The 26191-nt window shown below is 44.2% G+C and overlaps 1 protein-coding gene across 1 annotated transcript in view; it reads right to left on the reverse strand.

Annotated features, from left to right (window-relative positions):
* Window positions 1–26191, reverse strand: part of CUX2 (cut like homeobox 2) — a 343700-nt gene that overhangs the window by 56355 nt on the left and 261154 nt on the right. The window contains exons 5-6 of the mRNA XM_069081410.1: window positions 7854–7991; window positions 3291–3414 (exon numbers count right to left, since the gene is read on the reverse strand). Of these exons, the coding sequence (XP_068937511.1) occupies window positions 3291–3414; window positions 7854–7991 (262 nt within the window). The remainder of the gene's footprint in view (window positions 1–3290; window positions 3415–7853; window positions 7992–26191) is intronic.

Genomic DNA, 26191 nt, shown 5'->3' on the forward strand with positions numbered 1-26191 from the left:
CCTTCCTTCCTTCCTTCCTTCCTTCCTTCCTTCCTTCCTTCCTTCCTTCCATCTGTGGCAAAGAGGATATATCCTAGTATTTAAACAATCCCCCAAATTCAACTCTATTATGGATATATGTGTATGTATATACACAAAATATTCAGATGAAACAGTCTTCTTAAGGTATATCCTAGCATTTAAACAATCCAAAATGTTCAACACCATATGTAATAATATTTAATATTCAAACACACACTCTTCTTTACTCATTTAAATTCAATACAACAAACCTTTTAAAAACCTAATATGTCTAATGAAATAATCTTATTTTGAAAACCAAGGGCATTGATTAACTGGAAGGTGCCCAGAGGAGTGCTACCAGGCTGAGGAAATGCCTTGACTCCATGTTTTATGAGGATCCATTGAGAGAACTGGGTATGTTTACCCTGGAGAAAGGAATTCTCAGAGAGACCGTGATAGCTGTCATATGGAAGTGGGATTAGTCTTGTTCTCCTTGGCCTTGGAGGAAAGAACCAGGAACAGTTGAGGGGAGAGAAGGGGGAGTTGCAATGTGTTCAGAAAAAACTTCCTCCCTAGTGGAGCCTTCTACAACTCTCCTGAGAGTGGGTGTTTAGAAGGACTCGGTGTCCTGGCTATGCCAGGTCCCTAAGGGGATCATGGCTCTCCTTGGGGGGAGAAGAGGCTTTCAGTGTCTAGAGGCCCTGTTAACCACATTAATCAGACAATTAATAGAATTAATAGACTTACTGTTCAAAAAAGAAAAGAGCTTCATAAGCATCCGCCTACCCCAGAAATTACATACATGAACCATTACTTTCTTAAAAATAGTAGGTAAATTCAAGACAAGCTAGTATGGTCTAGTGGGAGGAGCTCCAGGAAATCAGGAAGCTTGCTCCTGGCTTAGTCATTAACTTGACGTGTGACCTTGGAATGGTCACTTTACTTATCTAGGCCCAAGTTTTTCCATAGGTAAAATAAGGTACATGACCCCTGCTGTCCTTATCTCATAGGACATTTTCATGGATGTGTGGGTTCAAAATATTGGATACTTCAAAATCCAAACCAGGAGAACAATTTCTAGGATAATAGCAATGTGGCAAAGATGATTTGGAAAGACTTAACTGACCAACTGTGACTCTGGAGGACCAATGATGGAAGATGCTGCCCATTTCCTGACAGGGAAGGGATGGACTCAAGCTGAGGAGTAAGTAACGTGAACATATTTTGGACACAGACAATGTGGGAATTAATTTTGCTTGATTATGCACATTTGTTTTAAGGGATTTTGTTTATCATTTTCTTTTTTTTAATGGTTATTATAAATGCTTATTAATAGAAAACATTTTAAATAAAAAAAGAGTTATGGGTACACAAATGTGAAGGTAATTACTTCTACTACTATTACTGCTAATGCTCTTCTACTACTGCTATGACTATGACTACTACTACTACTACTATTATTATTACTACTACTACTACTATTATTACTACCACAACTACTACTTAATAAATGCTTATTAATAGAAAGAATTTTAAATGAAAAAAAGAGTGACTTGGGTATACAAACATGATGGTAATTACTACTACTACTATAGGTATTACTACTGCTATTACTATTAAAAAAATTTTTTTTATTGCTTTTTGGAGGGCAATTGTGGTTAAGTGACTTGCCCAAGGTCACATGTCTAGTAAGTGTTAAGTGTCTGAGGTCAGATTTGAACTCAGGTCCTCCTGACTCCAGGGCTGGTGCTCTGTTCACTGCGCCACCTAGCCACCCCTAGTATTACTACTATTGCTATGACTGTGACTACTACTATCATTTCTATAGCATTTTCTATGTGCTAAGTGCCTTAATAATAATAATTGATATTGTTCAGTCTCTTCATGACCCTATTTGGAGTTTTCTTGTCAAAGATACTGCTATTTCCTTCTCCAGTTAATTTTATAGATGAGGAAACCAAGGCAAACAAGGTTAAGTGACTTGCCCAGGGTCACACAGCTAAGTAAGTCTATGAGGCTGGATTTGAACTCAGGTCTTATTTAAAAAAATATTATTTAAAAAATAATAACAGTTATTTTTTTCATTTATGTTTAAAAAAATTTTGAGTTCCAAATCCTCTCCCTCCCTCTTCCTCCTCCCACCCATTGAGAAGGCAAGAAATGTGATATCAATTATACATGCAAAATCATGCAAAACATTTCCAAATTAGCAATGTTGCAAAAATAAACCCAAGAAAAATAAAGAAATTAAAAAAAATTATGCTTCAATTTGCACTTAGACTCCACCAATTTTCTCTCTCGCTGAACATAGCATTTTTCATCATGAGTCTTCTGGAATTATCTTGAATCATTGTATTGATCAGAGTAGCTAAGTCTTTCACAGTTGATAATTCTTATAATGCTGCCATTACTATGTACAATGGTCTCCTGATTCTGTTCACTTTACTTTGCATCAGTCCATATAAGTCTTTCCAGGTTTTTAGGAATCCATTCCCTTTATCATTTCTTATAACAAAACAGTATTCCATTACAATTGCAGACCACAACTTGTTCAGTCATTCCCCAATTGATGGGCATCCCCTCAATATCCAATTCTTTGCTACTACAAAGAGTTGCTATAAATAATTTTTTTGTAAAAATAGATCCTTTTCCATTTTCTTTGATCTCTTTGGGATACAGAACTAGCAGTGCTATTGTTGGATCAAAGGGTATGCACAGTTTTATAGCCCTTTGGGTGTAGGTTCATAATGCCTCCCAGCATAGTTGGATCAGTTCACAAGTCCGCCAACAGTGCATTAATGTCCCAATATTTCCAAATCCCCTCCAATAATTGTCATTTTCCTTTTCTGTCCTATTAGCCAACCTGATAGGTGCTAGGTGGTAACTCAGAGTTATTTTAATTTGCAGTTTTCTAATCCATAGTGATTTAGAGCATTTTCATAGGATTATAGATACCTTTGATTTCTTCTTCTGATAACTGCATGTTCATATCCTTTGACTATTTACCAACTGGGGAATGACTCATATTCTTATAAGTTTTACTCAGTTTTCCATATATTTGAGAAATGAAGAGCTCAGGTCTTCTTGACTCCAGACCTGGTGCTCTATCCACTGAACCACCTTGCTGCCTATTAGTTGGTTGTCCAGGCCTCCTGGATCAGTACCTACTTCTATGAGAATGGAGACTTTCTTGGGAACCAAGGGGCGTCTGCTCCTCCCAGTCCTGACCACTGGACTCCCATGCATACACCTCCCTTAGCCCCCGCAAACACCCTTGACTCACTCACTTTTGTTTCTCTGCCTCATTTCTCTGAAGCAAGGTTTCTGTTAAAAGTGCTTTGTTGGGAATGCCCGGAAGCCTGGGTCCCTCTGACACCGTGAACCCAGCTGGAGTCGTCCCTTCTCTCTGCTCTGGAGGTTAAGAAAAGAAGACAGAAAGACATCATTGTAGAGGCATGACAAGTAGAGAAAGCAGCTTCCTTCTGTGAGGCTAAAGACCAATAACCCGTGTAAAGAAATTGATCTCCCCAACTTCCCAAATTGATTTCAGCTCCTGAGCTGATACATCCGGTCCACTCTGCTGCTGATCAGCTGTGGTGCCTCTTCACGGGAGGGATGGAGGGGTGTGGGGTGAGGTGGTTGCTGGTGTTTGATAAAATTCTCAACTGCCCATATTCACCTTACCCCAGCACCAGATCACCCGGAGGGTCTGAATACATCCTTACCTGCTGTGTGGCCCTGGGCAAGTCATTTAACCTTGGAATTTCTAGTAAGATAAAGATGGGCTTCGATCTGCATGGGTGACTGCAATTCCCACACCAGGGGCTCTCTCTAGTGATGAGATCCCCAAGAGATAAAGAATTATGGCTTACAAAAAGCTTAAAATTAATAATGATAGGGTAATAATAATTAATATCAGTATTAATTTATAATTTATTTTTACATTGTTTGGAAATGTATTATTCCATTTGATCTCCACAACAACCCTGGGAGGTAGGGGCTATTATTATCCCCATTTTACAGATGAGGAGACTGAGGCCGAAAGAGGCGAAGGGACTCTTTACCTTCGTGATGTTGGCCAAGTCCCTTCACCTCCGTGGACCTTGACTTCCTCATCTGTAAAACGAGGTGGTTGGATTCAGTGGCCTCCAAGGTTCCTTTCAGCTCTAGACCTGTGACCGATCCTATGATCTCTCTCTGGGCTTCGGTTTCTTCACATCTAAAAAGAAGGGGGGGGGAGGGGAGTGGAGTCGATGGTGTCTGAGCCTGTGATGCCAAGACCAGTGCGCTGTCCACTGTACCACTGGTGGCCGCTAGGGGCACCACAGAACACGGGATCCTGTGGGCCTGGAGTCAGGAAGACCTGAATTCCAATCCAGTTATAGACACTCATTAACTGTGTGACCCTGGGCAGGTCACTTAACTACTGTCTGCCTCAGTTTCCCCACCTGTAAGGTGGGGATAACAGCACCTACCTCCCTGAGTTACTGTGAGGATCAAACGAGTAATACATGTAAAGAACTGAGCATAGTGTCCAACACACAGCGGATACTATGTACAAATTTTAGCTATTATTAATCAATAAACATATATCAAGCACCTGCTACATTCCAGGCACCGTGCTAAGCACTGGAGATACAAAAAGCAACAAAAGACAGTCCCTGTCCTCCAGGTACATACAATGTAACAGGGGTCTCCCAGCATGCGAACAGACCATATACAAAATAAAAAGGAGATAATTAACAGGGGGACGCGTTGGAATGAAGAAGGGTTACTGTCATGACACCTCTGTGAGGCGAGTAGTACATGCATGAATATTTCCATTTAACAGATGAGGAAACTGAGGGCACAGATCACACAGCTAGTAAGTTGTGTCTTGAACTTGTGCCTTCTGGCTCAAGATTCAGCTCTTCTTCCACTCCATCCCTCTGCCTCTTAAGAAGACCCTTCCTGGAGCAGCTAGATGGCACAGTGAATAGAGCACCGGCCCTGGAGTCAGGAGGACCTGAGTTCAAATCTGGTCTCAGACACTTAACACTTACTAGCCATGGGACCTTGGGCAAGTCACTTAACCCCAATTGCCCTGCCCTCCCCCCTCCAAAAAGACCAAAAAATAAAAAAGCAAAAGACTCTTCCCTTTTCTGAAGTGCAAATTGTCAGCAGAAATTCTGCTCTTCCCAGGAAGCTTTCCTTGGGAAGCAGTCCCCAAGTCCTCTGCTGGCAGTTAGTCACCCTGTGCTGCCATTGACCTGCCTCCACACCCTGCCCTATATCCTTTCAGGGCTCAAAGGACACCTCATCTCTTTCCTTGTATCTCCCCCAAGGTTCTTGCCCATACAAGGCAGCTACTTAACCAATGTTTGTGGAACATCCCTGGCCTCCCTCACAAAGGTTGAGGGGATCAATGGGTAGAAAGGACAGAGTCCTTTGAAAGGGAAAATGCATTGTGTTGAATCAGGGGTTCATTCCCTTCCAGGGTCTGGTTGCGGCATGCTGGGTACCCTGGGCTTTCAAAAGCTAGGTTAGTAGAAGATCTGGTGACCCCAGAGTTCAGAACCAGAAGCAATGGGTGGAAGTGGGGAAGGCAACAACCAGCCTCCCCCTACTCCAGAGTCACACTGATAGCAGGAAAAACTTCCCGACAATGAGAGTCTTCTACAAGTGGAGGGGGAAAGAGGGGGTTTTCTCTTCTTCTCTTCTTACAGATGAATGAACACTTGGTGGGTACATTGTAGTGGGATTCTTTTGGGGGGTATGGGTCTGACTCAGTGGCTACTCTGGTCTCTTGAGACTCGGAAAAGTCTGGATATGTCACCTGGAGAATCATCCTGAAGAACGCCCAGACCCACAGGCATTGAAGAGATTACCAGCGGGGACTCTTAAGGAATGAACTTGTTTTAAAAAATATTTTGATAGCTGTAAGTCAATTGTAATTGGCTTCTTTGTAATCCCATGTGCTTTATATATTTAAAATTGTCAATTCTGAGAAGAAATCCATGGGTTCTCTAGCCTCCAAAGGATTCCATAACACAACAAAGGCCAAGAGTGCTTGACCCAGAGAGAGGATTTAAATCTGTACAAGGTCTGGTGGGCCCCACTAAAGCAGGGAGGGCTTCATGTATGCCTACACACAGCAGGCTGGCTCAACAGTCCAAAGAGTTGGCTTTGGATTCTGGTTTTGTGGCTTACTTTCTATGTAACTGTGGCAAAATGACTTTTCTTTTCCTGGCCTCAGTCTCCTCATCTGGTAAATGATGGGGATGACCTCCAAGGTCTTTTTAAGCTTCAGATCCAGGATGTTATGCTTAGTTATTGAACCTTGGTGGGCCTCAGTCTCTTTATCTGTAGAATAAGGGGATTGGACTCCCTCACCAACGTCCCTTTCAACTCTAGATATGATTCTAAGATGCAGTGACCAACATGGTAAAGCCTGAAAAGGCTCCACCAGACATAGGGCGGTGGCTTTGGACAAGAAGCTCCTGGAGACAGACTAATATGTAAAGGGGTTAGGAACTAAAACAATGCAAGGAATACCCATGGAGGTGAAATCAGCGCTCCTTGGAGGAATAGTATTTCTCACCTCACTTTTGAGGTCACTTAGACATGAGATGGGACATCTAGATAGCTCCTGTAGTGAACAGAGTATGCTGGGCCTGGAGTCTGGAAGATCTGATATCAGTCTCTAACTGTGTGACCCTGGTCAAGTCATTTAACCTTGTTTGCCTCAGTTTCCTCATCTGTCAAATTAGCTGGAGAAGGAGATTACAAACCACTCCAGTGTCTTTGCTAAGAAAAACCCCAAACAGGGTCACGGAGAGTAGGACTGAAATGACTGAACAGTAAAAGACATAAGAATGTAGATCTAAAGCTCAGAGGGTCTATATCTGTTTCTTCCAGCCAGAATGTAAGCTCCTTGACAGTAGGCATTGTTTCATTTTTGTCTCTTCATCCCCAGGGCTTTGCACACAGTAGGTACTTAATAAATCTTGATGGACTGATTGTATACAAGTTTGCCCCTCCCCTGCTCTGGTCCACTCCTTGTGAGGCTGATTACAGGGACCATTTCATTCTTTTAAGTTATATCAGAGTATAGAACACAGTGGCCGAGCACATAGCAAGTGCTTTATAAAGGCTTCTTGAAATTGAAGTACTCCATCCTTTCAGCTTCCCTACTACTGTAAAGTGAGATATCTTGAGTCTCTTTAGCTTGGATGCAGTTCCCTGGGGATTGGGGATGTTGGGGGGAACTGGGGAAATAGAGGAAAAATGGAATCATAGGAGAGAGATGCCTTCTCAGTTAGAATGTGAGAGTTGGAAGGGACCTCAAGAGCCATCTATCAGTCCATCCCATGCACAAAGGACATCCATCTCCACTCTAACAGACTTGACAATGGTCATCCAGACTCTTTTCAAAGACCCACCACCTCTCAAGGCAGCTCATTCCATTTTTTCCTCACATTAAACTCAAATTTAACTCTTTGTAACACTTGGTTCTGCCTTGTCGGGCCAAGTAGAACCAGTCTGATCTCTTCCATACAAGCCCTTCTTGTCCCCCTGAGTTTTCTCCTCCCAAGTTAACACCCCCAGTTCCTTAACCCAATCTTCATATGAGGTCAACTCTAGCTCCTTCACCATCCTGGTTCTCCTTTGGATACTCTGCTTCACCAACGTTTTTCTTAAACTCTGGTGCCCAGACTGGAACACAATCCTACAGATGCAGGGCAGAGGAAGCCTGGACGGTCCAGTGAAGTGCTTTGGATTTCCAACACTGGCCAGTTATAAACCTACGATCCACTAAAAACCCCAGATTATTTTCCTCAGAGAAACCTTTAGGCAGAATGTGATGGTACCTTTGGTCTTGAGAATCTCTGGATGTTTCTTCCTCTGGATGTGGAGATCTTTCAGGGGTTGGCTGCTGGGGTCGAAAGCTTGTAACTGCTGCAATCTGTCTTCTAAGCTTCTTGCTGCCTCAAACACAGGCACGGGGTCTGGGGGGAAAGCAACCTGGTGAGCGGTTTGCCCAATTCCCACCCTTAAACCCTTTCCCCATAGCTCCAACATGGAGAGGCAGCCAGCCTGGCTTAATGAGGAAAGCATAGGATTTGGGGTCAGATCCTGGGTCAAGTCCAGCCTCTGCCTCTTACTAATGGTGTGACAAGAATAAGACATTTAACTGCTCCAAATCTCAAGTTTCCTTATGGGAATAATATAATATAATTAATATAATATATACAATACAATATAATATAATATGGGAATAATAAACCTCTGTCTTCAAAAGGTAACCTGATGTAGTAGGAGTACTAAACTTTGGAGTCTGAATGTTTAGGTGTGAACTCTGCCCCCCCACACTGTGACCTTGGATGACCTCTCTCATCCAAGAGACTTTCAGCTCTCAAAGTCTCACTTTCCTCATTTGTAAAATGATGACAAAAAAATTTGTGCTACTTACTTCACAGGCTGTTGCAGAAAAAGCACTACATGGACCTTAAAAAGTACTCTATAGATGCATTATTAGTAATAGTTTAAAATTTTTATTAAATACTGTTTAATAATATCAATATTAATAATCTTATGAATCAATCTATAAACAATGGTGTTTAATACTACCATTATTAAATGATAGAATTCTTGATTAATTTATTAAAAATAGTATTTAATAGTATTATTAATTGATAGCATCATTAATAATATTGTTGTCTCCCAGGAGAGGGTTCATGTGAAGAAAGAACTTTTTAAACTATAAACTATAAACTATATATATAATGTAATCCTTTTATAAACTATAAAAGGATTACATACAGAATGGGAGACTGGTCAATGAAATCCAGTCCTCTAGAGCTAGAGCAGAATTCTCAGACTGATGCTGTCCCCCCATGGATGCTTGGTCAGCCTTTTCTAGGTATGTGTAATGGAGGGCATGAACAAGCTTCTGTAACTGGTTCCTGTCTACTTACTGTGACTTGAAGAGGAGCCTGTTAATCGGCAGCTGAGCCAGAAATGAGCGTGTGTACAAAAGTACGCAGTTCTCTCCTTTTCATGGTGGTGAGTGAGGCAGAAACTGCTGTAAGCCTCTAGGTGGGGAGAATACCAATGGCCTTACTCTTCCTACCCAGACTGAAATGAAGCCCCCAGGAAAAGACCCCAGCTCAGTAACGCAGATAGCCAAGCTGAGAGCCTGTGTCTGGCAGCAAGGGAGTGGCTTGGCCAGCAGTTAGATGACATTCCAAATGGAACTTGGTGGGGTGAATCCTTCATAGTAACCGCTTTAAATCGGAGCCCATTTCTCCCAGAGGCCAAGGCGTTGAGGGAGTGTGCCTCACTCTCTTTCAGGCTTGGGGGGCTGTGTTTGTACTTTTGTTCTTACTGTATCTTCTCAATAAATTTCCCTTTTATAAAAGGTAATTGATTAAATGATCCTGGAGTGCTAACCACTGGGTCCATCAATGATAGAGGAAAGATGTTAACTGCACCTGACAATGGATGCTGGCGAGAATCCACAGAAATGGAGGATTGAACCAATAGCAATAGAACCCCCCCCTCGCCCCCCGCCAATATCAGGATATACTTAGAATCCTGAGGGGGAGATGAAGCAGACAAGGCCTACATGCCCAGAACATACAGAGGCATGAAGGACCTTAGAACATGGAATGTCAGAGCTGCAGGGACCATAGAACACGGAATATCAGAACTGGGAGGAGTCTAGAATATGGAATGTCTGACCTGGGAGGGGTCTTAGAACATAATATATCTAGAACACAGGGCTACGAGGGATCTCAGATTATAGAAAATCAGAGTTGAGAGGAACATTTGTACCAAAAAGGCCAGTGGTGAGAGGGGCCTTAGAGCACTGAATGCCAGAACTAGAAGTGTTTTTAGAGACCATCCCTCATGTCACAGAGGGCGACATGCTCCTGCAGAGGAGAAGCAGCTCCTTCAGAGAGCTCATGGCCAGTCCCAACACTCCCAATTCAATTACTGTCTTTCCCCACCCCACACTGCTTCATTTCCGTTTCCCATCCCCATGAAGAACTTGTCCTCCCAAGTGGGCATTTCTGAGTTGTGCATTAACCCCAGAGTGGCATCTCGCCCTGCCCCTGCTGAGAATCTGGAGACCACCCAACCCCTTCCCACCAGAAGCACTGGGAGAGAGCTCCTTGGCTGCTCCTTGGCTGCCCCTTGGCCTCACCAAGCAAACCTTTTCCCTCTCCCTCCCTCCATCATTCCCCCCCCCCACCTCCTCCTGGTGATGCCTGTTTATTTAGGCAGAGGAAGAAGGAGACAATGGCAGTTTATGCCGAGGTAAGCAGGTGCATTCAAACAGTCTGTCTCCCCTCTGTCAGCATTACACCATCATTAGCTAGTGTCTGCTCAGCAGGGTGCGCCATTATGTCTCCCACGGCTGATGTAATTATACATTGACATAATTAACCCAGCAAGCCCATTAGGCAGGCCAGCTAAAAATTCATCTATAATTATTTGTTGTGTGCATGCTAATGAGTCCATCTGCACCGCCATTGTACAACACCGAACAAATTAATTTACAAGTCTGGGTTTTTTAATAAGTTCAAGAAAATGCTGCCTATTGTGTTGTGTTTCTCGAAAAAATGCCAACAAGGGTCCAGGGTCAGGGAAGTCGGCCCAACATGAGAGCAGCTCAGGGTGTTCGGGTCCCAGGCCTGGCTTGCGGGGGACTGCTGAGGGCCCTGCCCTGATTCCGGGATGACTAGAGAGGAAAAATCCAGCTCCATCGCGGTGAGGGGAAAGAGCCGAGCCCAGCACCCAGCCTGTACAAGTATCAATGCAGGATAATTACATGCAATGGTAATAAAGGATGGCATCCATTCACGGGTATGGGAATTATAGGATTGATGTTGCATTGTGTTCCAATGCTATAACTGTTTAGGTCACTGTGATTCCTTCCCCATTCAATCCTGCAAACTCTCTTGTTACAGGGCTCTTATGCTGGGTTGCCAAGGGTGGGTCAGGTCAGGGCATGGAGACCCTGGAGGATGTTAAGTGGAGGTTTGATAAGGCTTTACAATTTTTGAAGCCTCTTGTTTTTTGTTCAGAGTGGAGAATCTGTGCATTTATTTACCCTTTCCTTCTTGGCCCCACTGGTTCAGGAGAAGCATTCTTGATGAACTCACAGGGATGGCATTTGGACAACTGGTTGGCAGGGAGCTCACAGGATGACCAGTATAGTGCTTGGTAAACAGTAGGTGCTCAATAAATGCTTCTTGATTTATTAGCCTAGGTTCCAATTCTAACTCGGATATGACCTTAGGCAAACTGTTTCATTTCCCTGGTTTCTCCATCTACAAAATTAGTGTGTTGGACTATAGGGCTTCTCAGAGGTTCCTCTCCAACCTGTTTTCAAGTCTTGTCAATTCTACCTTCAAAGTGTATTTTGATTACGCTCCCTTCTCTCCTCTGACACTGCCCTCACCCTGGTGCACACCCTCTTCACTTCATGCCTGGAGTATTGCACTGGCCTCTGGGGTGGGGGTCTGTCTGCCTTCAGTCTCTCCTCACTCCAATCCATCTCCCATTCATCTTTCAAAGTTCCTAAAGTACAGGTCTCGTCATGTCACCCCACACTCCTCCGCTCAGTAAACTCCAGTGGCTCCCTATTACTTCTGGTATCAAATATAAAATTGTCCATATGGCTTTGAAAGTCCTTTACAACCTGGCTTCTAAATCCCTTTCTGGTCTTCTGACACCTTTCTTCCCATCCCTTACTCTTCAATCCAGTGTCATCGGCCTCCTGGCTGTTCCTCCTACAGGACACTCCATCTCCTGACTGTCCCTTGCCTGGAATGCCCTTCCTCCTCAGCTCCACTTTCTGGCCTCCGTCAAGTCTCAGCCTAAACCCTACCTGCTGGAGGAAGCCTTTCCTGATCCCACCACCACTAACGCCTTCCCTCAGAGACGGCTCCCAATGGAACCTGCCCCCATCTGGTTTGTATGGAGTTGTTTTCATGTTGTCTTCCCCCTCCCACTGTGAGCTCTTGAGGTCAGGGACTGTCGTTGACCTTTCTTTGTAGCCCCTTGTGCTTAGCCCCATTCTGGAAGACTGACTGATCTGGGACTCAATGGGAGGACACATTGGTGAGATGCACCCCCACTCTGGGCATGCCCAATCTCAGAGAGATGGGAGAAGTGGCACACTCAACCCGGCTTTTTGGATGGAATAATGAGGCAAGCAGTGGATTCACAAACTCATCAAACTCTCATTTTACAGATGACAAGACTGAGGCTGCCAGAGGTTATAAGATCAAAGTCTCGTATTTATGGGCCAAGGGTGGTTTCATTGTGTGCTGCCAGGGGGCCTGGAGACAAGCATTGGAGCGTGAGACAGCTCAGTGTCTGGAGTCAGGGAGGTCTGAGTTCAAATCTGACCTCAGACACTTACTAGCTGTGTGTTCCTGGGCAGGGCATCTCAGTCTGCCTGAGTTCCGCCATCTGTAAAACTGGGATAATGATAGCACACATCTCCCAGGTTTGTTGTAAGGATCAAATGACATAATGATTGTAAATTGCTTAGCACAGTGCCCTGGTACATAATAAGTGCATAATAATTGCTTGACCATCTTGGCTGCTCTCCTCTGGATGCCATAAAGTTTATCAAAGGCATTCCTAAAATATGGTGCCCAGGACTGAACAAGATTATTCCACATATGGTCTGACCAGAGCAGAGAATGGCCAGGATTTTTGCATTAAGGTTATGGATAAACTTTCTGAAGTTAAGTGACTTAGCCAAGTTCACACAGAAAATTGACAAGACCATAGACCTAGATTAGATAATAAACTCCTTGAGGGCAGGGATTGTCTTTTTGCCTTTCTTTTTATATACCCAGTGCTTGGCATAGTGCCTGGGACATAATAGGGACTTAATAAAGGTTTATTGCCTGCCTGCCTTGCCCAAGGTCACACAAATAGAAAATTTCAGGGCTGGGATTTGAACTCAGTTCTTGGGACCTGGTAAACTACCTTGGGTTTGCCCCAGTGTCCCAGCCCAGCTGTTTTGAGCAGGTGGTTCATTCCCTATCCCTTCTGGAAGCCTTCTGGAGTCTTCCTGAACCTCTAGGGCCTGGGGCAGAGACGTTTTGTGTCTCTCCTGAGATGGCACAGAAAATCTTTTCTGTAACAGGGCTGTGCTGATCTTTAAAAAGGGAGACCCACGAAATTACTGGCCAGTTAGCTTCATTTCAATCCCGAGTAAAATATTAGGACAAATAAGAAGGCAATTGATGGGCAAACACTTAGAAGATAAACAATATAATGAGCAATTATCAAAGCCAGTTCATAAAATACAGATTGGGCCTGACAAACCCAATAGCCTGCCCTGACAAAATTATAGGTTTGGTGGATGAGGGGAGGCAGAAGCTTCATCTGCCTTGACTGCACACATTCGAGCATGGGAAATCCATAGGTGAAGAACAATAACATATGAATACAACAATAATAAGAATAATGAAGTGACCTTCATCGTACAACAGTAACTTATATTTCCGTAGCATCTGAAGGTTTGCAAAGTGCTTTGCACCCCTCACGCTCTGATCCTCACAAGTGTGCTGGGTGATCTGGGATTGTAAAATAAAGCTCCAATTTCTCCTCTGTCCATCTAGGCTTGCTTGCACCGTATCCTTCCTCTTAAACCTCTAGAGATCAGGGACTGTTTTTTGCCTTCCTTTGTCTCCCCAGTGCTTAGCAAAAAGCTTGGTGCATAGTAGTTGCTTACACAAATGTGTCTTGAGTGGTTGACTGACTAAATGTCTCTGGATCTGTTTCCTCATCTGTAAAATGAGGGGTCTGGACTTAGTCTCTTTCAGATCTAAATCTGAAATGATCCTGGGACCTTTCTGAAATACTTTAGGTTAATGAACTTTTTTTTCCCCCAATGACCCTGTTTGGTAGCTAGGGCTGGTGTTATTGCCCCCATTTAACAGATGAACAATTAGAGGCCCATACGAGGAAATCCCATAGCTTGCAAAAGGCAGAGCCAAGCAGGTCTCCTGACTCCAGGTCCAGTACTCTGTCTACCATACTGTGTCTGATGGCGGGAAAGGCTCCCTAGCCAGGAGAGCTGTTCAAAATTGGAATATGGGGGTGGTGAGCACCCTGTCACTAGAAGTATGTGAACAGATCCTGGATAAGTTGCTGCTGGGGACCCTGTTAGAGGGATTTTTGTACAGGTGTAGGCTATGCTAGCTGTATTTGGAGGCCCCCGCTGCCTTGGAGGTTCTAGGATTCTGACTTTGGTCAAAGAGACCAAAAGCTCTTTTGGATTTGGGATCCAGAAGCAGCCTGTGGTCCTGCCTTAGTATCCACTAAGGAAAAATTGAGGCTCAGAGATGTGCAGTGACTTATCCAAGGTCATCCAGGGAGTCAGTAGCAGAGAAAGGGTTTGGACCTGGGGTTTCATGAATTCTGATACAGGACTCTCCCCACTTGACTCCAGCAGTGGGTGGGCTGTCAGGCTCTTTCGCCTCCCCAAGATGTCTGGGCTGTGGATAAGTCATGTTGGAGATGGCGATGGCTTGGAATGGGTGGCCAAAGTGGCCATGGCAAGCTAGGCATGGGACTGGGGTAGGGATTTCACAATTACTCAACTCAGGCAAAGAGTCTCTGGGAAGGAACTGAGGGCAGGGCACAGTAGAGATCCTCCCAGTAATGAACATTTTAGGACAGAAATCCTGTGATTTAATTATCATGGGGGAACTCCCAGGTAAGGAAACTCCCTCCATCAAAGCAGATCAGCACCTTCTCCTTCAACATAGTGTTAGAGAGGTCCTAAGGGGTTAAGTGACTGAAAGTCATGCAACTGGTGGAATTTGAACTCAGGTCATCCCGACTCCAAGGCCAACCCTCTTTTTTCTATACTATATTGCCTTTCAGACTGGGATGATCGTTTTAAAATAAGTCATTAGTGGATTCCTCCTGGGCCACTGGGTGGGTGGGATTATGATCAGAGACCAGGCAAGGAACATGAAGTTGGGGGTGTCCTCCTGCCTCCAAGTATCTGCGGGGTATCTGACAAGTGACACTGAACTCCTCTGGGGCATCATGAGAAGTGCTGGGGAGGTGGCCCTAGGGCTTCCTGAAGTGCCCTTCCCTGAGGTGAACTGACCAGCATGGCCATTCTGCCCCTGCTCATCACATCAGAGATGTTTGCCTTCTTGGGACAGAGGCTGGTCTCCCCTAGAGAGGGTATTTGCTCCCCGTGTCTGCAACCTGTCACTGAGGAGGAAATGCTGCTTGTGATCTCAGAAGGTCTGAGGAGGAGAGAACAGGGCAGGAGTTCATATCACCTCTGCAAGAGTGAAGGAATCCATCAATCAACATTCAGTAAGTGTCTACTGTATGCTGGGGACTGTGCTAAGCCTGTCATAGAAACCTCTCCCTTCAAGACAGCTCAAACACACTCTTTCATGGAGCCTTTCCTGCTTTCCTCCCACGAAAATAGTTAGCAACTTTGTGCTCTGTTTGGCATTCAAGGCCCTTCATAACCTGCCCCCTCCCACCTTCCCAGTCTTTTCACGCCTTACTCCCTAATACATACTCTCAGGTCCAGGGACCAACAAGTCACCCTATCTCTCACTTTCGGTCTGGTTGTCCCCATGCCTGGAATGCTCTCCCTCCTCATCTCCACCTACTGACCTCCCTGGCTTCCTTTAAATCCCAACTAAAATCCTGGCTGTTACAGGAAACCTTCCCTAACTCCTCTTAATTCCACTGTTAATGATTTCCTATTTATCTGGTACCTAGCTTTGTCTGCACAATTTCTCCCCAATTAGATTGTAAGCTCCTTGAGGGCAGGGACTCCCTCCTTTTATATCCCCAGATCTACAGCAACTGGCAAATAGTTGGTGCTGAATAAATGTTTATTGATTGATTGATTGACTCTGTACCTACTTAGACATGTCCTTGTTTTCTCTCCCTTTAGGATGTAAGGTCCTTGAGGGCAGGGACTTTTTCATTCTTTGTATATTCACAGCACTAAGCATAGTGCCTGTTACTCAGCAAGTGCTTAATAAGTGCTTTTTGATTGACTGAAATGTACATCTGTAGCCAGCTGGATTCCTGGCTAACACAACTACTGTTTATACAATGCTTTAAGGTCAAGGGACCATAGTTCAACTGGAGTCTATAGGATCATACATCTGGAGCTGAGAGCGACCTTAGGGGCAACTGAAGCTTAGAGAGCTTGTCCTTGGTTGCGCAGCTTAGTAAGTGGCAGAGCCAGAATTTGAACTCAGGTCTCATTCAGATGAAATGGTAGGTCATCCTCCCTCCCCTCTCCCTGCTCTCCAATGGACTTTTCATCTAAGGAAGCGGCCACATTCTCAGGAGTTAATGTGCTTTAACAGACTGTCTCCTGAACCTAGAGTTGGGAAGTCTGCGCTACTTAATCAGTAACTTAAATCACTTAAACTCTCTAGGTTTCAATTTCCACAAATGCATGATAATAATAATTTAGATTTCTTGAGTGTTTTAAGGTTCCCAAAAGGCCATCCTTATAACATCCCTTTGTGAGTTAGGCAGGGCAAGTATCCCTTTTGAAAGATGAAGAGAGAAGAGACAAATTGGGAAACTGAAGGGCTGAAATGATTTAGTACCACTTAAGTAAGCACTTAAATACTTTTCATTCATTCATTCATTCATTCATTCATTCATTCATTCATTCATTCATCCATCCATCCATCCATCCCTGAGATTTCTTCCCTGATGGGGCCTTATGTTCTGAGGTCCAAAGTCTCTTCCAATCACACACACACAAACACACACACTACAATTTGTCTTATAAAGTTGATTTGAGGGAACTTTTTTGTATTGCTTAACCCAGGCATTAGAATTAATAGTGATGACTCTGGTGCCAAGGAAGCAAGAGGACATAGAAGGAAAAGACAGACAGACACAAGAAGCAACAGAGACAAGAGACAATAGAGACACAGCTGGGGGGAGTTGCTCACTCGTCTGCATTTCCTGATCCCCCCTTAATAGGAGTCACTTTCCTCTATTGATTATCTTCTAAAGATCCATTTATCCTGTTATCTCCCTGGGTCTCAGGGCAACTAGGTAGTGCAGTGGGTAGAGCACAAGCCTGGAGTCAAGAAGAACTGAGTTCAAATCCAACCTTAGACATGTATTAGCTGTCAAGTCACTTCACCATGTTAACTTCAGTTTCCTCATCTGGAAAATGGGGACTAATATGCATTAATAATGCCTATATGTGTTCTCATTTAATATTTCACCTGTAGAATTCTGACTGCATCTCTCGCTGACTATATTTCCAGATTTCTATCATTCTATGTTGGGGGAACTAGGTGGCATAGTGGATAGAGTACCTGCCTGAGTTAAAATCTGGCCTCAGACACTGTGTGACCCTGGGTAAGTCATTTTTACTCTATTTGCCTCAGTTTCCTCATCTGTAAAATGAGCTGGAGAAGGAAATGGCAAACCACTCCAGGATCTTTGCCAAGAAAACCCTTTCAAACAGGGTCACAAAAAAGTCACTTCACCCTGTTTGCCCCAGTTTCCTCATCTGTAAAATGAGCTGGAGAAGGAAATGACAAACCACTCAAGTATCTGCCAAGAAAATCCCAAATGGGGTCACCAAGTGTCAAATACTACTGTAAAATGACTCAACAACAGAAACAAAGCTTCTCAGATAGGTCCAAGGATGAGTTATGACATCTATAGAGTTCTGGAAATGCCAGCTACCATTGGTACTGTTGCGTCTGGAATGTTTCCCACCTCAGTTCTGCCTCTTGGCATCCTCAGCCTCCTCCAGGCTCTGCCCAGGGGCACCTCCTCCAGAAGTCCTTTGCAGGTTGTCCACCAGTCCCTTCTTTCTGTCCCACTCTCCATTCACTGTCCCAGGAATCACTTTGTACTTACTTATGTGGACATATTATATCCCCTGCTTTGAATGTAAACTCTTTAGGGGCTGGGCTTTTTAACTTTGTAACTCTGGTGCCTAAAGCATATTTAAAAAATGGATTTGTGATTTCCTACCTGCCTTCTAGCATAGCTAGCTGGCACTTGGTCTGTGACTTGTATAAAGTGTCAGAGTTGCTGTGGGCACTGAGAAATTCAGTGACTTATCCAGGGTCACACAGCCCACCAGAATTAGGGTTTAAATTCAGTTCTTCCTGGGAAGTTAGGTAGCCAGTGAATAGAGTACTTAATTTGGAGTCAGGAAGACCTGAGTTCAAATCCAGTCTTGGACATTTATTATATGATTCTGGGCAAATAATTTGAACTCTGCCCTAGTTTCCCCATCTGTAAAATGGTATTGATAATAAGATCCACCTACCTCTCTGGGTTGTTTGGAGGACTGAATGAGATGATATTTGCAAAGTGCTTACCTTGTATAAATGCTGGCTATTGTTAGTCTCATCTTCAAGCCTCCCTCTCTCTGCCCTACCAGGGGTGTGGCCTTCCAAGTCTTTGGGTGTGGCCTTTTGATTGAGTCCACATTTTACCGAACCTTTATTAAGGGTATTTGTTCCGGGAAGTTTCGATTTAGTCAAAGAGCCATACTTGAGGACCTAGAGGGCCACGTGAGGCCTCCAGGCCACAGGCTCTCCATGACTGCCCCTTCCCTCGGAAATAATAAATTCCCAGCACACAGTAGTCACTTAATAATTGCAGGTTCAACCAAATCCAATTGAAGAGATTCTGGTGTCTCCTTTGGGAGAATCATAGCACCTGACCCCGATGGACCCAACAGTGATGGAATAACTCAGTCTTACTTAATATTAATAGTGATGGGATTTTTATGGGCGTCAAGCCCATTTCTTTCCTTTTTTACATTCCAGCCCATTCCAATGGGCCTCCATGGAGAGGCAGTTTCCACTCAAGAAGGCGGCCCCATTCCTGGAGAATTCTCATTATTTCTGAACATACAAAGAGTTGGGCTGTGAGCTGTTTTAAGTCTCTGCTCTAAAATGTACACAGAGATGATTATAATTTACTTCCCAGGGCACCTTCCGTTATTTATTCTCTTCCCCCTCCCCCCAGCATATTGCTGAGTTCCTAGATTTTTCAGCGAGCTTGCAAACTAATTTCTTCCCCCAATCCTCTTTGGGGTTAAGTCCACGGAGCCCTCCGCTACCCGTTCTGAATTTCCTTTCCAGGAGTTTTTGTTGGGGGTGGGGGGTGGGGAAGAATTATTTAGAGGAACAGAGGAGAAGGCTCTGTCACATTATGCAGGCTTAAAATGTATGGAACAGGCATGCTGGTGAATCAAAGGTGTTCTCAACTCTTTTGTCCAGGAGTGTTATTTAAGGCATCAGCTAAATGTCAGTCGCTGTTCCCACCAATGTAAATTGAAAGCGAGAGAGGAAAAAAACAACAGCCAAACATAGGCTCACTTTATAATATCTGGAGTCAACTCTTCAGCAAATAGAGAAATAACGATGGGGAGACTTTATGCCTTGTTCTCCTGCTCTTTTCTTCAAAAAGCACCTAGCTCAGGGCCAAAGGTGCATTGTAAGTGGTCAATAAATAGGGCTTGGTCAAGAATCCTCACTAGCTCCCTATTGCCTTTAGGGTGGTATACAGACTCCTTGGCTTGGCATTAAAATCCTGTACAATTTGGCTTTTGCCTGCCTTTCTAGGCGTATTGTATATCATTCCCTGCCCAGATTGGCTAGCTTGCTGTTTTTTCAAATACTGCTTTTCTTTCTGCTGTCTTTTTGAACAGGTTTTTCTGAGATGCCTGGAAGGTACCCCCTCCTCTCCTCTGCTTCTTCGAATCCTGAGCTCACTATAAAGCTCAGCTTATGGGTCACCCCCCTGTGGGGAAGCTTTTCCTGTTCTCAGTGTTTTCTCCCTCATAAAATGATCAAATATATACTGAGTTCAAATCCAACCTCAGACATTTACTTGCTGTGTGACCCTGAGTAAGTCACTTAAAGTGCTGTCTGCCTCAGTTTCTTCATATGGAAAGTGGGGGTAAGAGTTCTTGTACTATGTGTCTTATAGGGCTAGAGGTAAACGACTGAATGAGATGATAATAGCTGATATTTCTATGCATTGTAAGGTTTGCCAAGGGCTTTACATATGTAATCTCATGTGAACCTTACAAGACACTCACTAGCCATGTGACCTTGGACATATTATTTTTACCTTTCTTTCTCCATCTGGAAAATGAGGGGGTTGGACTCAATGGTCTCTGAAGTTCCTTCCAGATATAAATCTGTGGTCTTGTGATCCTTGCTGTGTGATCCTGGGCAGTCACTTCATGTCTGAAAGCCTCAGTTTCCCCTCTATAAAATGAGGAGGTTGGGATCCATGTTTGGCTCCAGATCTATGATCCCATGAACCCTCTGAGGTTCTATAGGATTTATTATCCTCATTTTATAGAGGGTAAAACAGAAGCTCAGAGAGGTTCATTATGTGTCTAAGGGCACACAGCTAATAGTAGTAATAATAACTACAGTTAGCATCCATATAGTGCTTTAAGGTTTACAAAATGCTTTACAAATATGATCTCATTTGGTCATCACGATGGTCCTGGGAGGTAGATGCTGTTGTGATCTCCATTTTGCATATAAGGACACTGAGGCAGCCAGCACTTTAAGTGACTTACCCAGGATTACAAAGCTAGTGTGAGTCTGACTGTCCACCACACTATGCAGCTGCCCCAGGGGCAGGATTTGAACTCAGCCCTCTGGCTCCATCTCCTTGTTTTCCTGTCAGGCTCTCTCTGTTACAAATGGTGAGGTGTGCGCTGTACCCAGGATTAGTTAATGAGGCCCTTTCCAATGCGAATCTTCTCCTGGGATGGTAGTCAAGAACAGGTATGGCCTCATTTCCCACCCTGAGAAACCTGGACCAGCATTGCCAGGGAGAGATGATGTGATGCTGGGCACAGCCCTATTTTCCTGGGGGGCTAGATGAAATTCTCTCTGATTGTCATTTCCCAGAATCCTGCAGCCTCTAATCTCCAGGACTGGAATAAATGGGGCATCTTCTATGAACAAGGATGATGCCTTTATCCCTTCCTCACCTCCTTCAGATTTTAAAAATCTGCCTGTCTGCATGGAACCATTCTCACTCCCTCCTCTAGGTGCTGATTGATGGCAGTGGACTTGGCTTCAGGAGGGACTGGGTTTGAATCCTGCCTCTGGTAATCATCAGCTGTGTGATCATGGCCAAGTCACCCAACTTCTCTGAGACTCAGTTGACTCTTCTGTAAAATGAAGATAATAATCCTGATAGTGTTGACCTCATGGGGTTATTATAAGGCTCAGATGACATAATGTTTACATAAGAGCTTTGTGGGGCCAGCAAGGTGGTGCAGTTGATAAGACAGCTAGATGGTGCAAAAGTGCACAGAATATTGGACCTGAAGTCAGGAAGACTCATCTCCCTGAATTCAAATCCAGCTTCAGACACTTAGCTGTGTGACCCTGGGCAAGTCACGGTTTGCCTCAGTTTCCTCATCTGTAAAATGATCTGGAGAAGGAAATGGTGAACCACTCCAGTATCTTTGCCAGAAAAACTGTAAAATGGGGTCATGGGGAGTTGGGCACGACTGAAAATGATTGAACAAAAGGAGTTTTGCAAACTTTAACAAGACATAGAAATTTTAGTTATTATTATTAAGTTGCCTCTGTGAGTAGGAGTGTGCCAGGGCCAGGAATGCAAAGGAGTCTGGCTCTCAGTCATTCATTCCTTCGTGGGATGCTAGATTTCGATACAGAAGGGGCTTTAGAGATCCTTGATTCCAAATTCCTTGTTTAACCGAGGAGACTGTTAAAATGACTAGTCCAGGGTCACACAGCTAGAAAGGGTATGAGGTGGGATTCGAATCCAGTCTTCTTGACTCCAGCTCTTAACACTGGCCACTATAAAATATGGTGGCTCATTCATCCAACATATGAGAAGCAGTTATTAAGCACCTATTATATACCAGGCACTGTGCTAGGAGCTGGAATTCCATCACAAAACCAAAAAACTTCCTGCCCTCAAGGAACTTACTCTCTTCTCTTGTTCAGTTATGTCTGAGCTGGTAAAGACACTGTGTGGTTTGCTATTTCCTTCCCCAGTTCATTTTACAGATGAGGAAACTGAGGTAAAGTGAAGTGACTTGCCCAGGGTCACACAGCTAGTAAGTGTCCGAGGCCAGATTTGAACTCAGGATGATGAGTCTTCTGGACTCTAGACCTGGTGCTCTACCCCCTGGATCACCTATTTGCCCACAATATGACATAGACAATGCTAATTTATGGTTTTCTAAGTCAATATATATCCTACAGGGATCTATTTCTACTTGCAACTGACAGCACTGCTCCAGGCAACTTATTACTATAGTAAATTATAAGGAATGTGCCAACTTGCCTTGGTCAAGGGAGTTCTGTATAGTAATGAAATCACAGGTCTGGTCCCTATCTCTTACTCAATGCGTAGTACATCGTTATTATTATTCATTATTATTTTGACCCAAATCTTTATCTGTATAAGTAATTCTCTCTACAGATGAAAACTAGGAACACATCTGTATTTAAAGTCTTTCAAGCAGGGGCAGCTAAGTGGTGCAGTGAATAGAACACTGGCCCTGGAGTCAGGAGGACCTGAGTTCAAATCTGACCTCAGACACTTAACACAAAAAACTAGCTGTGTGACCTTGGGTAAGTCACTTAACCCAATTGCTCTACCTGCCCCTCCCACCCCCAAATAAAGTCTTTCAAGGGTAGTAGAAAGAACACTAGACCTGGAGTAAGGAGGACCTGAGTTCAAATCTGGCCTTGACACTTAACACTTACTAGTTGTGTGACCCTGGGCAAGTCACTTCACCCTGTTTGCCTCAGCTTCCTCATCTGTAAAATGGGCTAGAGAAGGAAATGGCAAACCACTCCAGTATATCTGACAAGAAAGAGTCATGAAGAGTCAAACATAACTGAAGAATGACAGATTTCTACGTGTATATGCCATCTCCCAAGATAGAATATAAGTTTCTTGAGGGCAAGGACTGTTCTGTTTTTGTATTTGTATCTCTAGTACTTAGCAGAGTGCCTGGTACACAGTGGGCACTTAATAAATGTTTATTGACTGACTCAAAGTCCCTTCAAACACAGGAGGGGCTGCACTGGAATGAATGATGTAGGGGATTCCCTTGATTAATGCAGATCACTACTGCTGTCTTTGTGTTTTTCAGTGCTCAGCACAGTGATTGGCACATAGTAGGCTCTTGCTAGTTTATTAGCATTTAAATGATTTACCCAAGGTCACAGAACCAGTTTGTGCAAGAGGCCTCCCCTATCCACTGTGCTCCCTACCCCACGCACAGTAGGAACTTCATAAATGCTTTTGGTTGATTATCCTGGGGTCCATTCCAGCTCTATTTCTGTGTTCTTATGGTCCTATGATTGATTAATAGTGGGCTCCCTGCAATAGAAGGGCATTGGGCAGAAGGTGGGTGACCCCTGGTCTGGGATGTTTCAGGGGGGAGTCTGTGGTGAGTAAGGACTTTCTGCTCAGAGAATCCTGGGGTTCTGTCATCCTGGCTTCCTAAACATGAGTATCTGATGACTGGCCATTGCCTCAGCTTCCCTCTTTATTTCAAGCAGCCGCCGTGCTCTTACCAGCTTAGAACAGGGCACGGGCAGATAGAGGCTGGGAGCCCAGAGCTGAACAGCTCCATGTCAATATATAGATTAGGTCGGCTGCCCTCCCAGATCACCACCCTCCCCGCTGCCCCTCTGAAGATCCGCCAGGAAAAGAAGGAAGAACAAACCCCAAATTCAGAAGTGTTTGAATGTAACAGGCCCTTTGATGTGCTGAGCGTGGTGGGCCAACAGGGATGAGCAACCAGGGATGTCGGAGATGCCTGGCCAAGCTCTTCATAGTTAGGAGGAAATAACAAAGCCAAACAAAAAGGAGATAGAAAATGGCACAGTCTTTGTACGATAGCCCCTAACCTGTTCTTTATGCATAAAAACCACTTAATCAAATGACTAATTCATTTTGATTACAGTAGATCTGAACCTCCTGAGGAAGCCGGCAAAGGATTTGTAATATTTTAATGTAAGACAAGCCTTTCCAAAGGTATTGTCTCGGGAGCTCGATTTAAGGCAACTATTCTAACTTCAGCCGCTAGCTGATGCTATTGGACATACAGACGTAGAAAGGGATCCTATTTTAGCATCTGCAGAGAATCAAGGAAGAGAGAGGGCCGCTTAACACTCCTACTGGGTCCATCTGAGGGGAAGCGGCAGGCGGGGGTTTGTTGGGCTTTTTTTAGGGAAACGGGAGGAAAAGAAACGACGTCCGAGATGCTGTTTAAAAACACATATATGCAGAGCTATGCGTGAACCCCTCCAAAATATCACGGAGACAGAAGCCTCCCACCATCTGGGCCAGACTGTGTGCGTCTGTGTGGGTTGGAGCCCTGGGTACTGACAGCCACTTGTCAGTCTAACTTTGATCTCAGAGCCTTAACTTTCTAATGGTGGATGGGCTTGCTGGGTCCTTGTCTTCTTTCTTTTCCTTCTCTCCTTCTTCCCCTTCTTTCCTTTTCCTTGCTCTCATCTCTCTTCTTTCCCTTTTCTCTCATCTTCTCTTTCCTTTTTTACACCTGCTTTTTTTCTTTCTCCCTTCCTTTCTCTATTTCTTTTTTCTTTCTCTTTCCTTTCATTTTTCTTTCTCCCTCTTCTTTTTCCTTTTTTCTTTCTTTCTTTTCTTTCTCCTTCCTTCCTTTTCTTTCTTTCTCTCTCCCCTTTCTCCCTCTCCTCTCTTTCTTTTCTTCTTTTTTTTCCTTCCTTCCTTCCTTCCTTCCTTCCTTCCTTCCTTCCTTCCTTCCTTCCTTCCTTCCTTCCTTCCTTCCTTCCTTCCTTCCTTCCTTCCTTCCTTCCTTCCTCCCTTCCTCCCTCCCTCCCTCCCTTCTTTCTTTTCTCCCATGGTCTTTCAATGATCACTCAGGGATAGGTCTCCCAACTATTTCAGTTTGGGGAGGAAGTCACCTGACCTGAGAATCATCGATCGTGTGCTCCCAGTCCTCATGTGCTCAATGCTTCTAAGATTGTACCCCTGTAACATCCTTCCTGGGCATAGGCATACTTTTCAAACACTGATCTATTAGAAAAATCCCCTATTCTGATGTCTTACTTATCCCTTTATCCCAATCCATCCTCCATGGGACCACCACAGTTATTCTCCTAAGGCATGGGTCTCTTTTTCCTGCTCAGCAAACTCCAGTGATTCCCAATTACCTCCAAGATCAAATACAGAATCTTGTTGGGCATTTAAATCTCTATACCAGGTGGCCTTTTCCTACATTTGTGGTCTTAGATTGTACTGCCTGCAACACACTCCATGTTACAGACATACTGGATTACTCTCTGTTCTTCACCTATAGTGCTCCATTATCTCCTATTTCCACAATTTCGCCTTGGCTGTATCCATACCTGGAATGCTCTCTCCCTCATCATCTCTAACTCTAAAAACACCCGTCTTCCTTTAAGACTCATCTCAAGATCTACTAGTCCAGTGTCCCCCAACTGCCAGTACCTTTCCCTCTATGATTTCCTTCCATCTGCAAAATTCTGATGCATATGCTATCTTCCTGCTTAGAATGTAAGCTCCTTGAGGGTAGGGACGACGTTCGCTTTTTCTTTATATCACCAGTGCCTGGACATTTTAAGTGTCTAATAAATGCTTATTGATTGGTTGATTAGGCTCTCGAATTTTCCTTAGGGATGATTAGAGAAACTAACTCTTGGTGAATTGTTGACTACCAGCTAATGTATTACAACTTCTAGGTAATAAATAATTTTTGATGATCTAACTCAAGAAGTGTTGGGTGTCTAGGCAACGTCACTGGGGAGCTCATTTTGGTTCAAGGTGGGATGACAGTGAAGAGAGGGCTTCAGAAGGAGCTCTGTGGTCCTGTGGCTAGAGACTGTGGGATCCTGCACTCATAGGAAGCAATTCTTTGTCTGTCTGTCTGTCTCTCCCTTTCTTCTCTCTGTCTTTCTCTCTCCCTCCCCTTCTCTCCTCTCTCCCTTTCTCCCCTCTCCCCTTCTCTCTCCCTTCCTTCCTTCCCTGTCTCTCCCTGTTTCTCTCTCTCTTCTTCATCTCCCTTTTCCCTTTCCCTCCTCCCCATTCCTCTCTCTCTTCCTTCCCTTCTCCCCCATCTATCTCTCTCCCTCTTTCTCCTTCTCTCTTTTCCCCC

This window comes from Petaurus breviceps, unplaced genomic scaffold (genome assembly GCF_028583685.1).
Source record: "Petaurus breviceps papuanus isolate PSGF00001 unplaced genomic scaffold, PetGlider_PUasm1.0 99, whole genome shotgun sequence".
Taxonomy (NCBI): Eukaryota; Metazoa; Chordata; class Mammalia; order Diprotodontia; family Petauridae; genus Petaurus; species Petaurus breviceps.